Source organism: Perna viridis, chromosome 4, assembly GCF_037379345.1.
Source record: "Perna viridis isolate PV_CMFRI_1.1 ecotype Kerala chromosome 4, ASM3737934v1, whole genome shotgun sequence".
Lineage (NCBI taxonomy): Eukaryota > Metazoa > Mollusca > Bivalvia > Mytilida > Mytilidae > Perna > Perna viridis.
This window is the reverse complement of record NC_142448.1, coordinates 50602087-50618567: the sequence shown is the minus strand read 5'-3', so window position 1 is coordinate 50618567 and position 16481 is coordinate 50602087. Positions and strand designations below refer to the sequence as shown.

Genomic DNA, 16481 nt, shown 5'->3' with positions numbered 1-16481 from the left:
AAAAAAGTTAAGTTAAGCAGGACAAATGTTGTGTTTTAATCGTCTAGTCTATATAGCGCTGTCATGACTTACGTTAAATTCTGTTTAAGACTTTTTGTGGTTTTGACGAACTGTTCTCACATGCCCAGGTATTTAGATTATATTGTCTTGTACTAACAATTAATGATACTCATATTGATGTGTTTCCATGAAAACTGATTTATTCAACGGGTCATGGTTTTCCTTTCCTCGTTTGTCTACCCCGGACTTGACTTTTTATGAGCAACTCGGCGGGTGTTTCTAAGAAAAGCAGAGGACGCTTACCATACCGGTGCACCTGGTCCATGCTCCCAATTTTTAGTAGAGTCCGAGTTGCGCATTTGCTTTTGTTACTTTGTATGTATGATTTTAGTTGCTTTTTGTTCCTTGTTGTGTATGTCTGTTTTCCATGTCGGGTCTTTGTCCCTGGATTACATTCTTTTGATTACCGCTATAACATTGGTTCCCTTGATTACCCTTTTTCCTTCCGTATTGTCAACTTTCAACGAAGCAGATATTTTGTACCGCGCTAGACTTCTTACAGTTATGCTTCTGAAATAATGTTATGTTGCCATAAGATTGAAGTAATCAGTACAGACTTTTTATGTTCGTCATCAACTCGATGTGAATACATCTGCACTATGATAATATATTTATTCAACGTGTCATTGATTTCCTATCCTCTTTGCCAACCTCTTAGTAGACTTTTTATAAGCAGTTTGGCGGATGTTTCTAGAATAGGAGGGAATGCACTCTGTTCATCTTCAAGATTTTAGTGAAGTCCGAGAAGCTCATTTACTTTTGTTGATATGTACATATTTTTTGGTTATTTTATGTACTTTGTTGTGGGTGACTGTTTTCCCTGCCTGGTATTTGCCCCTTTATTACATTCTTTTGATTTCCTCTAGAAGCTTGGTTCCCTTAATTACTCTTTCATTTCATATTGGATTAAAATAACATATAAAAAAAGCTTAACAAAAACGACAAGTTGTTGAGTATGTATTCGTATAGATTTTGCAGAATAAAAATAACACATGTTTTTGGGATAGATTCAGAACAAGGGTTATAAGTTTTGAAATAAGTGATACATTTTTATTATATATGTTTTCAATTTCCGAGCCTACTACCCTTCCTGCAAAGTTCTGATCTTTTCGGAACTCGTGGCCAGGATTTACATCATTGCGTTTAGTTCTTTTTATTTCACTTGATTATTGGTTGTATCTTCCGTACTCTTTTAACTATTGACTGACGATTATGACTGGTAGCAGTATTATGCTATCTATTTGGGTTTAAATATAAGCGGGAAGTTAAGCGCGCTTTAAAATCTTATTTACCCACCCATTTTAAAATTTCAAATGCCTGTACCAAGATAGAACCATTGCGTTAATTTTCCAACTTTTTTACCCAATGTTTATTGGTTACACGAAATTTCCTTTTGAATATTGCTCATGACTACCGCCTAAATTTTAACAGTCCGATAATTTTGTTACTACCCTTCATGCATTCCTTTAAAAAAAACTTAAATCAGTCTTAGTTACTAAGATGCATTCATGAAATTGATATAAAATGGTTAATACAGACATTCCAGTAGAGTCATTCTCTAAAAACTTATTATCTCATCAAAGGTTTAGAATAAGTGATATGAGAAGAAATATTTAGTTGACCAAGCAAAATGTGGGGAAGAGTTGTATTGGCTTATTAAAAACAAAATGAATTTAAAATTGTCTTCATCATATTCTTTTCAAAGTTTAATTAAAAGGGATATTTCGCAGCATAGAAAATTAAAATAACCGTTGTCCACCCTCCCTTATTTGTATTATACGAAAAACTAATAGAGATACCAGCAATTAATTTTGAACACTTATGGTAGAGTTTATTTCTAAGTTTGTAAGTATGGAAAAGTTAAGATTTGTCATGATTTGGTTATTTAATTAACAAGAATGTCATGCTCTCACAATACTTTCGGTCGTGAATTAATTGTGTCAGCACAATGAATATCAAATATTGCAATTCTATCTGGTCAACAATTTTTACTTTAAAGCTGCATTAGCTGCAAAATTTGTTCAGCTTCGATTCTACTGAATTTTGCTGATTCAATGAAATAAGTTGGTTGTAATGCAAATGTAGCAATAAATGTCGATAATACCCATAGAATATTGTGAAAACAACGTTTTTTTTTCAAATCAGAGAAGATTGATAGCTCTGATCTAATTAGTTTTCGCCATTACTTCCAAATATTGCCGACAGGACATTCCCCGGGGTTAAAAATACTTAAACTTGGGTAAAAGAAATAATAATAACGGATAAACAGGTAAGCACGTGTCTTGTTTTCATTTCATTTCATCTACTGCTTGATTAGTTTTCAAATAGATAATGACCATATTCGATTTTTTTTCTTTTCGGCTTGAGTCCGTCGGTCTTTCGTTGTCGTAGAATAACCACTTTCGCTTTGCAATCAGATTTGTTATTAAAGAAGCGACCCTTACAGCACATGCGCGGGTTAAGGTCACCAGAGGTCACCTGCATACGACTTTATCTAGGTCGATGTTATGTCTTGCAAGACAATAAATATATAGACACCTACTTTATGTATTTATTGCATTTTATTTGTGGATATCAAATGAAATTATACAGGAAAAGTAAAATTTAGTAGAAATAATTCAAAGTTAAAACATATTTCAACAGTAACAAAAATTTTCATAAAATATTTAAACAATTAAGACTTTTCTTTGGTTCCGATGAATCAAAATTCAAAAGATAGTTCCACACGAGACCAAATATTTCATTCATTCATCGCATTAAATCCATGCAGCTTATAATAATCATACATTTTGTACAAAATTTGTAGATATCAAATATCCAAAATACTGAAGTCTACTGATGACATGACGGAAACAAAGCGACAGAAGTACAATTAAACATAATTTGAAATATCTAAAATTTGTTCAACATTACTGAATGTGATAATGCAATGTGCGTTTTCATCTCAGTCGTGAAATATTTATATGTACATATATTTATTTTTTCCGATTAATTTATCATTGTATTTAAGTCTGTTTTCTTTCATAATTTAATCTCTAAAAAAATACCTTGAAAATAACATGTATATGTTAACTATAACATGAATTCAATGATGTTCACCGGTTTGTCGGACCAACAACAAGGCATAAAAGAAAAACACCTAATGATAAGTTAAGCTTATCGAACTTTTTATCTAAAGGTTGCTGTTTGATATGGTACCAGACAACATCCCTTTTCTTATGAAATAAATTCACTAGCTAAAGAAGTGAACATACAGTCAAAGAGATAAAGATTATATTTGTAATTAAAGTTTTAAATAATTACACAAAAACTCATCTATTTGTTACATCTAACTTTATCTTCTCCGTTTCAGTTAAAACTCTGAAGACAGGCCGAGCTTCCTTGTAAACACTTCGATAAAAATGTCCAATTCTCATTCTCTGTAGTTATGATCAGCTGATTACCATCAATTAGTTCACATTCATTGCCTAAAGTATTGTAATTGTACCCTAAACAATCATCGTTCATATCACAAAGGACACTACATTCTATATTTGACATCATGTGTGGCTTGTCCAATAATCTCATTTCGGCCCTCTTGCCGGTCGTACCATAAAACCGACCATTTGGTTTTGCTGAAGAAATAAATAGAGTAAGAAATAAGTACACAACATAAATATTGATGATCTTATATTGTTAAGCTTTTAATTTAATTTAAAATATATTCTTCAATTAATAAAAAAACAACCCAATCAATTACCTTAGATGAACTGACAGGAAAAAAAATACGGGTCAATGCACGAACTTTTCATTCTCGACAATATGCATGGCCAGAAGATATGATATTTTTCTTATAGTCTGGTAAGCCCCAAATCTAGGTCTACCCCATAAACATCTTCGGAAGCTTTGAAGACAAATCATTCGATTTTTAGTGACTAAATGGATTTTGAGATTTACGACATACTTAGCTCAATCTAAGGCATATTGTGACAACCGGAGCACACACAAGGAGTAATCAAGAGTGTTGCAAAAGTGAATAAGGAGGTATTCAAAAATATGTTTCAAGTATTCTCTGATTATGTGTCACTGAAAGAGTGTACTTAGTCAAATAATACTTCAATGTTGCATGTCTGTACAAGTTCAATTATCAAAATAAAATGTGAATGGTCTTACCGTCATTTTCGAAAATCCATAATCCATCCTGACCAAAGCGAGAACTAATCATCAACCTTTTAAAGCCACTAAAGTGTTGATTGTGATGTTGATCGTACATATATATTTCGTCAGTGAACAAACTATTCCCTCGTCCAAAGCGAAATAACAATTTCTCCCAACTAAACCAAAATGTTCGAAATTCGTTGCATTCAAGTATTCCAGATTGGTTTATATAATGTGGTACAGAATATACAGTATTATTTTTAACAATAGCAATATGAATTTTCTTGTTAAAATAACTCCCAAGAACTAATGTGTACGATATGTCGTCATTAACAAGAGATATTAAACATTGCTGACATGCCTTGACGCTGAAGATGACGTTTGATCTGTTGATGGCGTTTATTCCATAGAACGTAAGATCTGTTGAGCGAGACAATATTGATGAGTAATGTTGCCTCATATATAATCTTCCAATATTCCAAGTCTTTATCCATACATGGTCAAGGGAAGCAACTGAAAAAAAAGAAGAAAAAGAAAAATAATAATAAAAAAATAAATAATAAAAAAAAACACAAAATAGTTACAATTACAACAATGGTATCGCAATAATTGGCACAATATAATACAATAATACTTTAGTCAAAAATCTCCGTTCTTGAATTCAAGTTGTGTTTTGGAACATTGTCTTTTACCAATTTTAAATGTTAGCTGTCATACTCCATATAAAGTGTATGATGATATGCCAACTTATGTACTGAACATATTCTGATTATTGTGATACTTCAGTTTATAAAATCTTGAGGAATTTCCATTCATGAAATTCATTAATTGTGTAATATGTTTAACCACAAAGGGGAAGGTTGTAATCACACCGAAGTAATTTAACCCTGCTACATTTTTTTACCTCTGTATGTCTTGTTTCGGTTACACTTTCAACTTCCCTCTATGTCGCTGGACATAGTGTTGTTTTGGGGCCACATGCAATGTGTGTGATGGTTTCCACGCCGTTCATTGGAGACCCATGGGTCGCTTTGAGTTAACATTTGTCATTCCGGTGGAGTTGTTGTCTCTTTGAGACATATTTACCATATCCATTCTTGTTATATTGGAAAAAAACAAATCGCAAATAAATGTTAATATCAAAGACATGACTCCTGTGAAAAAACATACATTTGCAAACATGTGAACTGAAAAGGACGAAATAGACAGGCAAACCGTAAAATGCCAGGAGTTAGGAGAGGTGTTTGGGAAGGGTTACTGTAGGATCTTGGTGTACATAATTATTCAGTAGAGCCGAGTTTGTATGGTGACGATTCTTCATAGACAAGAGGGTAGAAAACAAGCGAGAGATATCCGAAACTGACTGTAGACAAATAATCTACAGGAATGGCAGTTAATTTATCTGTACAATGGACTTGGGTAACGGAATTCATCAACTGGAGTTAGAAGAGAAATACTGAGACATACTTCTATTGTTCGATAAAGAAAATCAGTGAAATAAAGACCTGTTAATTATTACTTACCAGCTAAAAACGAAATCTAGAGTATTAGATTTTATACATTATATCGTTGTAAATATTCAAGATTTGGAAGGTTTTCAATGTACAAGTAACCCTATATTTCATTCGAAAAGCTTCTTAGAGTGCTTAAAATAAAATTGTCAAGTGATCTTGTATTTGGAACTCGATCTCCACTGAAATGTGTTTTGTGTGGTAAAGAAGTATTGAGGCAAGCATATTGTATTATCATTATTATCAGTAAACACATCTGTAAAAATATCGTGTAATTAATGTAAGTGTACCGAAATGGGTTATGAATTCGTAATGTAGATGTTGTCCTTGTACATTTAAAAATGTACACCTATCAAAAGTACAAATGACTCTTTTACTTACCGTTACATTCGGAAAATAATGTTAACAGACAAAATAAAACTTTTGATGCATTTTGTCTTTCCATGACTACATTCCAATATTGTAACTACTAGTGACAAAAGTTCTAATGGATATTATATATCAAATCTATCATATATTAATAACAGAGTGATGATCTGTTACTGCTACCTTTCATGGCCGTGATCAATAAGCAGACGTACGACTGGTTCTTTTATTATTCAGCAATCACAATACAACAGCAACGTACAAACAATAAGAAGAGAGAAAGAGTCAGAAGACTCCCTTCTTGAGGGCGAACCCTCTTGAACTTAAATCTCTTAAGTTCTCTCTTTCATAAGTGCCTTCTTAGTTCTCTTTTCTAAGTTCCCTATCTCCCTATATATACTAACGATTATGTGAAACAACTATATATTAGTCAAACTCCCTGTTGATTTCTATGTTATGACTGATTCATTATGTTGATTTCCTCCCTTTTAATTTGTCATTTATTTATTGATATTACCCTCTTAATTGTAAATGAACCTGTACAACTACCATTTTCCTCATGCACCTTTGTCATCTTAATGGTTGTTTATGTATATGGGTATGTCATGTGTACATGTAACACCTTTTTGATTTGTACAATTATGTGGTTTTAATTTGTTTTATCATCTGTTGTCCATATTGCAATTTCATGATGTATTGGGAGTTATTTTGTACCTGTTCTCATGTTTTGTATATTTGTTTTACCCCTTATACATATTAATTTAATCAACAGTTCACATGACAAAATATCAGTTATAAAGTCGCAAAATGTCCATACACTCTCCTCCCTTTCTCAAAGACTAACATTATTTAATCAAGAATGTCTAACCACTGTCCTATCACATTTCCTCCCTTTCTCAAAGAGTTATCGCAGATAATTCAGCAAACAGGCCGCTAATCGTAATTCTGCGTTGTAGTAGAACTCAGTGTAAATGTCAAGTTGCTATTTTTTGAAAGTCACCATCACCAAACGTACAACTACATTGAATATGAAATGTCTATAAAACTACGTGTCTGGTTACACTACGAAATGTCCATCACCATCCTTATGTGCTTCTGATCAGCAAAGATGCTCCCATGAATGATTGAAATGTCCAATGTCCGTCACCATTAGTTCCCAAATAATGAACGCCAACCATCTTCTCCTGAATATTTGAAAGTTAACAGACCATTATCCTGTTATGTATGATCTCCGACATCCCGCTATGAGTATATATACGTGAAAGTTTGATTGTATAAGTTAAAAAGTCAATCATCGTCTGATTAATAGAAGACTTCAGATTCATCTCAAGACAGCATTGCAAGTCACCATTTGGTTCGCCAACACTTCTCCGCCACGTCCGCGCCATCTGCTATACTATATCCATCCTAGACTGTCTCCATGATCAACCACCTGCTTCAAATGATTTGTGTATCTCGCAATAATGTCAATATCTCATCGCCAATCTCCATCAGACCATATCTTTACCCAGTTTCAGCAACTTCATGTGCATAAGACTCATCTCTATTCATTTTGACCAATCATGTATATCTGAAAAACTCACTTGTCGCCAATAAGTAAATAATCCCTAATTTATAAAAAAAAATCAACCCCCAAAAATTTACCTACGAAACGGTTTCTAAAAGAAATCAACTTCAAAGGTACTCTTATACACTATGAAATTCAATATAACGAATTTTGTTATCTGTCTTTGATAGAATGATTATAATGAAATGTATGCATTTTAAAGAAAGTATGCTCGGCAAAATTTAAAGCATAATGACCATGCCTAAAAATAACTATATGGTAAGAAAGAAACCAACTTTTGCAACCCATACACGTTGACATATTCTTTCTAACACCAAAACAGAATCTGTATAACCAATTTAAAGCAACTTAGTATTTCACAAAACTTTACGAAGCACTTCATTAATTACATACGCATTTCTGTGTTTTATTATTGCCTCGGTCAACACTGTTACCTCTTGTAACATAAAAACAACGTTATCTACGTTAAAATAAAATAATAACGGCCAACTGCCATATAGCCATACATCTAACAGCGCCAACTATAAATAAAATAATAATGGCGAACTGCCATGAAGCCATATTTCTAACAGCTTCAACTAATAAAATACAACCGACCACTTCTCGTATATACGTGACGACAAATGGAGCTGAAAATAATAAACGATAAAATCACGTATGCACTAATTAAAATAAAAGTGAAGTTCCATGAATAGTAATCTGCAGTTAGGGAATATCAAAGAAAGAATAAGATTTTATAGAAAACATCAGAAGGAAAAAATTCATCGACCAGAATATATTTGACCTAAGAACACACACTACTGTAACTAAATATTTTTTTTGCAAAACGCCCTCTTGATTCATAACTTCACAAATTATCAGGAACATAAAAAATGCGTACACTTACATCACTATTTTGCTGTCCGCAATACATCTAATGCCTGATTTGTTTGAAGCATAAATCTGATGTCCATTCTTCCCCTGTATCAACCATAACAAAGCGTGTGTCAACAATTACACAACTACCTTGCATTCACTATTAAAATTGAAATCGTTCATCCATTTTCTCTGACAGATCACAAAAAAAAACTCCTTGAGCAAATGCTAAAAACATACTTGAAGAATTATACCATGAACAAAAAAAATAAATCCAGAATTGATCATAATGATAAACCAAAATTCTAACTTAAATGCAGAAATTTAAAAATAACAGATGTCGTTTCCCAAAATGTTTATCCATTTTTTAAAAGCTTAAGACATGACTCTCAATAATAAATGAAAAAAGAATGCGACAAGCTAGCTAATTGCACATATGATACAGCCATACTGAACAGTAAACAAATCAAACACATGATTAAAGCAACTTACAACCAGGTTCTAATGGTCAGGCACCAAACAATAACAGTGTGAAGATCTGTTTCTGTTACCTTTCATGGCCGTGATCAATAAGCAGACGTACGACTGGTTCTTTTATTATTCAGCAATCACAATACAACAGCAACGTACAAACAATAAGAAGAGAGAAAGAGTCAGAAGACTCCCCTCTTGAGGGCGAACCCTCTTGAACTTAAATCTCTTAAGTTCTCTCTTTCATAAGTTTCATAAGTTCTCTTTTCTAAGTTCCCTATCTCCCTATATATACTAATGATTATGTGAAACAACTATATATTAGTCAAACTCCCTGTTCATGTCTATGTTATGACTGATTCATTATGTTGATTTCCTCCCTTTTAATTTGTCATTTATTCATTGATATTACCCTCTTAATTGTAAATGAACCTGTACAACAACCATTTTCCTCATGCACCTTTATCATCTTAATGGTTGTTTATGTATATGGGTATGTCATGTGTACATGTAACACCTTTTTGATTTGTACAAGTATGTGGTTATAATTTGTTTTATTATCCGTTGTCCATATTGCAATTTCATGATGTATTGGGAGTTATTTTGTACCTGTTCTCATGTTTTGTATAGTTGTTTTACCCCTTATACATATTAATTTAATCAAAAGTTCACATTACAAAATATCAGTTATAAAGTCGCAAAATGTCCATACACTCTCCTCCCTTTCTCAAAGACTAACATTATTTAATCAAGAATGTCTAACCATTGTCCTATCACAATATGTCGGGTAAATATTAATTTGGAAAAAAACACGAATGCTGTATCAAAATGATTTAATCAAGATAAAATACATAATTTTTGATGGATGGTAGAACTAATATAAATATCATTTTGGTTCCGTTTTAATTATCCAATTGAAATGATAATGCAAATACTTTAAATTGATAAATAATGTCTCTTTGTTAAGTTTACTGGATGTTACCAACTGAACAAAGAATATGAAGTAACTAAAATTATACATACAAAGTAACAAAAGCAAATGAGCAACTCGGACTCCAACAAACAACTAGGAGCATGGCCCAGGTGCACCGGTAGGGTAAACGTCATTTGCTTTTCGTTATGCGTTATATTGATACCTAGCTAGAACATATTTAATCGTTATCACAAAATCTCCCTTCCAATACCTCTATAGTTATGTGTAGAATCTTAAGATATAGATGTCCAATAAAGGTCTTTTATGACCACAATAATTTTATATTGCTTTATTGACATCATACAACAAGAGGACTATAAGCTTCCAAAGATAAGTACCCCTCTTTTGCTAAATAATTTCTTTGATTCCATGAATAATATAAAAAGACGATCACTAGAATACCCTGAAGGCAGTCCAGTGACCTCTGAATGGTGTTCTCTATTCTAATTTAATGGGTATGTCGAATTGAGGTTCAAGGCAAATAATTGTGTCAATTTAGCAATTGATAATATCAATATTATTCTGTATATTGGTATTAAATTATACCATAGAACATTCGTTCGTAGGCCCTAAATCATCGTAATGTCTGAGTAAAACATTTTCCTACTAGCTCCACTTTTTTTAAGACGGAACTTAAACAGATGTATTTAATATGATGATATCTTTGAATTGCATGTCCAGGGAACAAATAAAAGAAATGAGCTAACCTGACTCCAACAAAACCTGGGGTGTGCATGTAAAGCGGTACGTTAAGCATCCTCTATTTACTAGAAGCACCCCGCCGAGTCGCTTATACACTGTACCGTCTACCCCGGACTAGAAAAAAGGAAGGTGCTTAACTTATCGCTTCTGATGCACATCCCAGGTTTCAGTGGAGTGTAAGTTTGGTTATTTTATGTTTTTTTTGTTGTGTGTGAAATTCATGCTCCATTAGGGCATTGATATTCGGAATGTACATGCATATATTGAATTATACATAATCTTTAACACATTACATAACTGGAGATATCTTATTTTTTAAACCAATTAAATTACTATCGTTATCGTTTAAAAAAAGGACTTGTTAACTATCGATCGGATCCAAGTTCCCTGAATCATTTTACATTTTCTCCCGGTAAATGGTGTGATTGATGTTTGAAGTGTCGATAATGCACCTTAATAATTTTGAAGATAATTCTCTTCTTATAATCATTTTTATTTTTAAGATTACAGAAATGTTCACTTATTGCGTTATCTCTAAAATTCGGTTATTTACTTATAAACAAAGTAAACGTTTGCAATACAGTCTCCGTTATTTTTAGTAGCAAACCACGTGGTCTTTTGAAAACTGCTTATGTAACCTGTTTGAATTTAATCACGATGAACAATACAGGGAAACGTTCAATCAATGCAGGTAGGAAAAACTTGCAAATAATCACACTGAAGCTATGGTACTGCAAATAAACTTATTTCTTGCAATTAATAATAACAGCATATCATATTACGTCACTAGTTTCATTATATCAGTGTAAATATTTAATTTGAATATGTATCTAAAATTCGAAAACACGTTCCGAATCTAAGTGGATAAAAGTAGCATTCCGTGGAAGAAGCAGGCAAAATTTTTTTTTTCAAAATTTTATTTTGATGGTTATTTCCGGGGGTCATTTAGGTAAAACTACTTGTTTATGCCATAAAATGTCTATGTTTTTTTCCGTCACGAGTGACACTTCACACACATTTTGCCCTTTTCTTAGACGAAGCAGTATTTAAAAATAACGTTAAAAACGTATCTGAGAAGGTTAAATCATTTTTTATGATAATGTTTAGCTGACTGGAAATAACTGAAATATGTCTAAATCAGAAATTCTTATTTGTACTGGACACTAAATTGTTTGGGTATAAATGAAATATATAAGTATATAAAACCCCATAAAATAAGACTATTATGTTAACAAGACACCACGGATATAAGGAAATTAGTAATTATGAATCTATAAAAAAAAAAAAACAAAAACAAAAACAAAAAAACAAAACAAAAAAATGATATCAAAACACTTTATCTAGAAATAATACCTATCAAAATATATGTGAAAATGTATCTTAGATGTAGGGAAGAAAGGTCTCCGCATAAGTAATTACATTGCCTGGGGAAATATTTCAAAAGAAGTTGACGAAAGCATGCGTATTTATGAAAATAATGCTTCATTTTCATGTTTTACGCAGAATGATTTGTTTGTTTTATGTTGTACTAGCTGTCCATATATGAAATTTATAGAAGTTATTTATAGGTCGAACGACTACATGTACATGTATATATTTCTTAATATATTTAAGGTATTAAAAAGTTTCAATGCTTTAATGTAACTTCACTCAAAGTTTAAAGGCAAATACCCTTCAGCTGAAATAATTGTACATCCGAGTTTTAAGTAAAAATGTACAAAAACTTCAATAAACACTTAGTTTTGAATTAAGAATTTAATTATGGAAACTCCATTTCATTATTGATTTACGACGGGCTTGCCATTTATTTCGCATTGTTTTAGAGATAGCGAGGAGTTAAACTACGACATAAATGGCCAGACCGCGGTAAAATAATGATAAAATGGAGTTTCAGTTAGTTATTTCGATTCTAATAAGACAAGCTTCTTCATATTTTTGAATAGACGCAACCTATGTGTTCCACAAAATGTTAATCATGTTTTTTTTTCACAGCTGTGGTCTTAAGAGCTATGAAGGCACATCATATTAGAATTCAAAAATTATTCTTAACATAGCGATTTAGCGTAACTAAAATAATACAAAAAAAGTAACAAAAATATGAGCAACTCGGACTCCACTAAAAACTGGGAGCATGGAACATGTGCACCAGTAGGGTAAGCGTCCTCTGCTTTTTTAGAAACACCCACCTAGTTGCTTATAAAAAAATCAAGTCCAGTGTAGATGAAAGAGGAAAGTAAAACTATGACACGTTGAACAAATCAGTTTTCATGGTGCAGATGGATAGACCGTAACGAGTTTGTGATGACAACCATAAAACTTCTGTAGTGATGACTCCAATCTTGTAGCAACATAACCCTGTTCCAGAAGCCTAATAGTAAGCGTTTACCATTCCTTTTTTTCAGCAAAATTCAGGACAAATACCTTAATACAAATTATCTTGCCAAATTTTAACAAATTTGGTTGCGATAAACAGGTCGGGCAAAACATTTTATAGTTGAGTTGATGGATGGCAGGATATGATCACATGATTCACATGGGAAAACCTAATGAATCGAAAGAAGAAAAATGGCATATTTTAAAACATGTTTTATCAAACAAACATTATAATAAACGTATAATAGCAATTGTAGTCATTTTAAAATAGTTTTACTGTGGAATGCGATTTAACAGTATCTTTTTTTATACTCACTTAAAACGCATTAATCGTTCTGCGTAACCCTAGCCCCCACCACTGTTTAAAGTGCTGTGAAAAAATCTGAAACGCAAAATAAAGAACTGGCATATTGTGAAGTGCAAAAATGAAATATCTTTCAAATTTTATTTGATTGAAAAAAATATTATTCAATCCAATGACCTTCACTGGCTATCACTTCATAGATAGATTGTTTCCACCAAAATGGGCGGCCCTTATGACTCTATGAATATTTACTTTATTTACATCTAAATGTCATTAACAACACATGCCGTCTCAATTACTCATTGATCCCATCTCCATTTCCCATAGAAAATCAGAGATTGTATTTTCCTTATAACGAATATTCATTATCAAATTTAATTTTATATTTTGATTGTGTCTACATTTAAGTACCATTCAGTGTAAGAATTAGGAAATGGGTTGTACATAATTTTTTCTTTGTTTGGTCTTTTATAACTCAAAAAAATTCAATACATATAGAAAAAAACAAAAAGCTATTCAAATTTATCCTGAAGCATATTTGACAGATATTTGTAATGCTTACAAGGGAAAAAAGTGCAGGAAATTTTCCCACCATTTTTCCATAGTGCACTTTTTTTTAACTAAATTTGACCTATTAATATCTTAGATAGGCCAACTTTACAAAATCTTTGATGGTTATACTCCTGGATGATGTTAGGAGGTATAAATATTTTCATAATGGCATTATATCTCTGCGTTTGTTTTACATATGCCACGCCTACTACACATTTTTCTTGATTCTCAAACAGAAATGTACAATTGTATATATTTTCCATATGAATAATACATTGGGTAGGAACTCATTTCCTTTACCTTCAAATTATAAACACACATCTTCCAAACCAAATCTCTATTCCAAAACTCCCCATTCCCTTTCCCAAATTATACCATTGAATGTACTGTAAATAATGCAATTCATGACAACAAAAATCCTCATAATGCTTAATTGGACTTTCCCATTCTAACGTAGAACTTTAGTGAAGCGCACTATGTGAAATCATTTATTAATACGAAGTTAACTTGTTTTGTTATGACGAACACGACTATGTATCATTACAATTAAATGCACCACAATTTGATACTTGCTTTGCTGAAAATCATTAATATTCACATTAAAGATTCATATTCAAACTGTTCAAAAACTTAATTGTTTAATTTGCAGTAATTTGAGTTTTAAGGCATTGTTTTATAAGAGTAATCAAGGGAACCAAGGTTATAGCGGTAATCAAAAGAATTTAATCAGAAAGACCAGACATGGAAAACAAACATAAATAACAAAGAACATAAAGTAACCAAAATCATACATACAAAGTAACGAAAGCAAATGAGCAACTCGGACTCCACTAAAAACTAGGAGCATGGACCAGGTGCACCGGTAGTGTAAGCGTCCTCTACTGAAACACCCGCCGAGTTGCTCATAAAAGTCAAGTGCGGGGTCGAAAAACGAGGAAAGGAAAACTATGACCCGTTGAATAAATCAGTTTTTATGGTGCAGATGGATACACCATTACGATCCACGAGTTCATGACCATAAAGCATGTTATTACAAAGATATTTTGCAAGCAATATAACTGGAAAGATACATTCTACGTATAGATCTATAAACAAATATATATTTCACCAGAAAATCGTTATGTTAAGAAATGAATACGTTTCGAGCTTAAATTTTCACAACAAATGGTCACTGATTTAAAAATAGTAACCAGGCTATAATGAGGTTTTCTACAAGGAACGCAGCATAAACTATCAGAATTTATCAGAATTTTAAGAAATGAACATCGTTTAATGCAAGTTCATTTTTTCTTGCCTTGCATACTGTATTGGATTTGATTTTTGCGTGTGCTATATTTTGCAATTTGTTCGATAAACAGGAACATTGAATTTTCGCAGTATTTTATTTAACCATAAATACGGTCTACGGGAGATAACTATATGATATCTGAAATCAAATTTTCGCGGGAATATTATATTTTAATGTCAGTCTTTAAATCTGAAAATAAAAGCGGTATTTTTTTTCATAAAATATGTTGTTTACACATTTGTTGTTTGTGACACAAAGAAATTTAAAGATAAGTTTCCAAAAGCAAAAAAAAAGTTACTATGTATTTTTGTGTAAAGTGACAAATCATGTAAAAATCATATGAAAATCAAACATTTATGCATTCCATAAAAAAATCTAACATTCTGGAGAAAAACTTTTTTCATTTCATTTTTTTCCAAGTTTGTACATGGGATCATTGAGATGTTATCTTTTTAATGTTGCATCTAAGAGGTTATATGGGAAAAAACACTATATACCCTATCCCGATTCCCCATTTTTTTTTTAAAAAAGGTATTTATGGGTTAATAAAAAGCAGTTCGATTTCTAAATAATTTTTTTTACACATTTGTTGGTTTCTAGACTATTTTCCCTCGTTCCTTAATTGAACCCTTTATAAATATTTAAACAAAGACATGTGGATCCCCTGTTTTCCACAACATAATTTTTCTTATATTGGGGAATTCACTGATATTAGATTGCTAAATATTCCCGTAATTTTAAATTATCATAATATATCAGTTATGTCTTTGACTAAGCTGTAGATTTAATAGTGATGCAATACATATATAGGGTAATCTCATTATATGGAGAATGCAGAATTTGGAATGGAGATTCGTGTATTGGGGATTAGAATTCTGAATTGGGAGGATAGGGATATTAATTTATAGTTTTTTGTTTTTTTTTATAAATAAGAACAGTATACCTATTTTGTTACAGTTTCACTGTAAAAGAATGTAAAAACTTAAATTTCAATTGAAAATGGTAATTAATTGATAAAGACAAATGCTATGGGGGTTCTATGTAGGGTTGGAGAAAATAACGAATTGGATATGGAGGATGGTATATGGTGTAAATTGGCAATGCATATCATTCAAGCGCTGTATGACATGCTTAAGATGCTCAGAGACCATTAAATTAATAAAAAAATCCATTAAATTTCTTTTTGTCATATTTATCAACTGTTCCTTTTACATTAAACGATACAAAATATGCATTTCAGGTCCTTGTTCCGACAAACATGATAAGATATCAAAATTACAAAGTTACCGGAATTAAATTATATATTTGTGAACCGTGTCCCA

The 16481-nt window shown here is 31.9% G+C and overlaps 1 protein-coding gene across 1 annotated transcript; it reads right to left on the bottom strand.

The window, feature by feature from the left end:
* Window positions 1–2496: 2496 nt before the first annotated feature.
* On the bottom strand, window positions 2497–4805 carry LOC148620434 (uncharacterized). The gene is made up of 2 exons (XM_088577005.1): window positions 4213–4805; window positions 2497–3674 (listed from the first exon to the last, which is right to left on the bottom strand). The coding sequence occupies exons 1-2, from the start codon at window positions 4655–4657 to the stop codon at window positions 3409–3411; spliced, it is 711 nt and encodes a 236-aa protein (XP_088433131.1). The 5' UTR covers window positions 4658–4805; the 3' UTR covers window positions 2497–3408.
* Window positions 4806–16481: the final 11676 nt, after the last annotated feature.

What these genes read in the sequence shown, in the direction of transcription:
- LOC148620434 (XM_088577005.1), bottom strand. Translation starts at nt 4,657, where the DNA reads ATGAGGCAACATTACTCATCAATATTGTCTCGCTCAACAGATCTTACG. An exon ending in ATGGATTTTCGAAAATGACG is followed by an intron (nt 3,675 to 4,212) that starts GTAAGACCATTC and finishes TTATTTCTTCAG; the next exon opens with CAAAACCAAATGGTCGGTTT.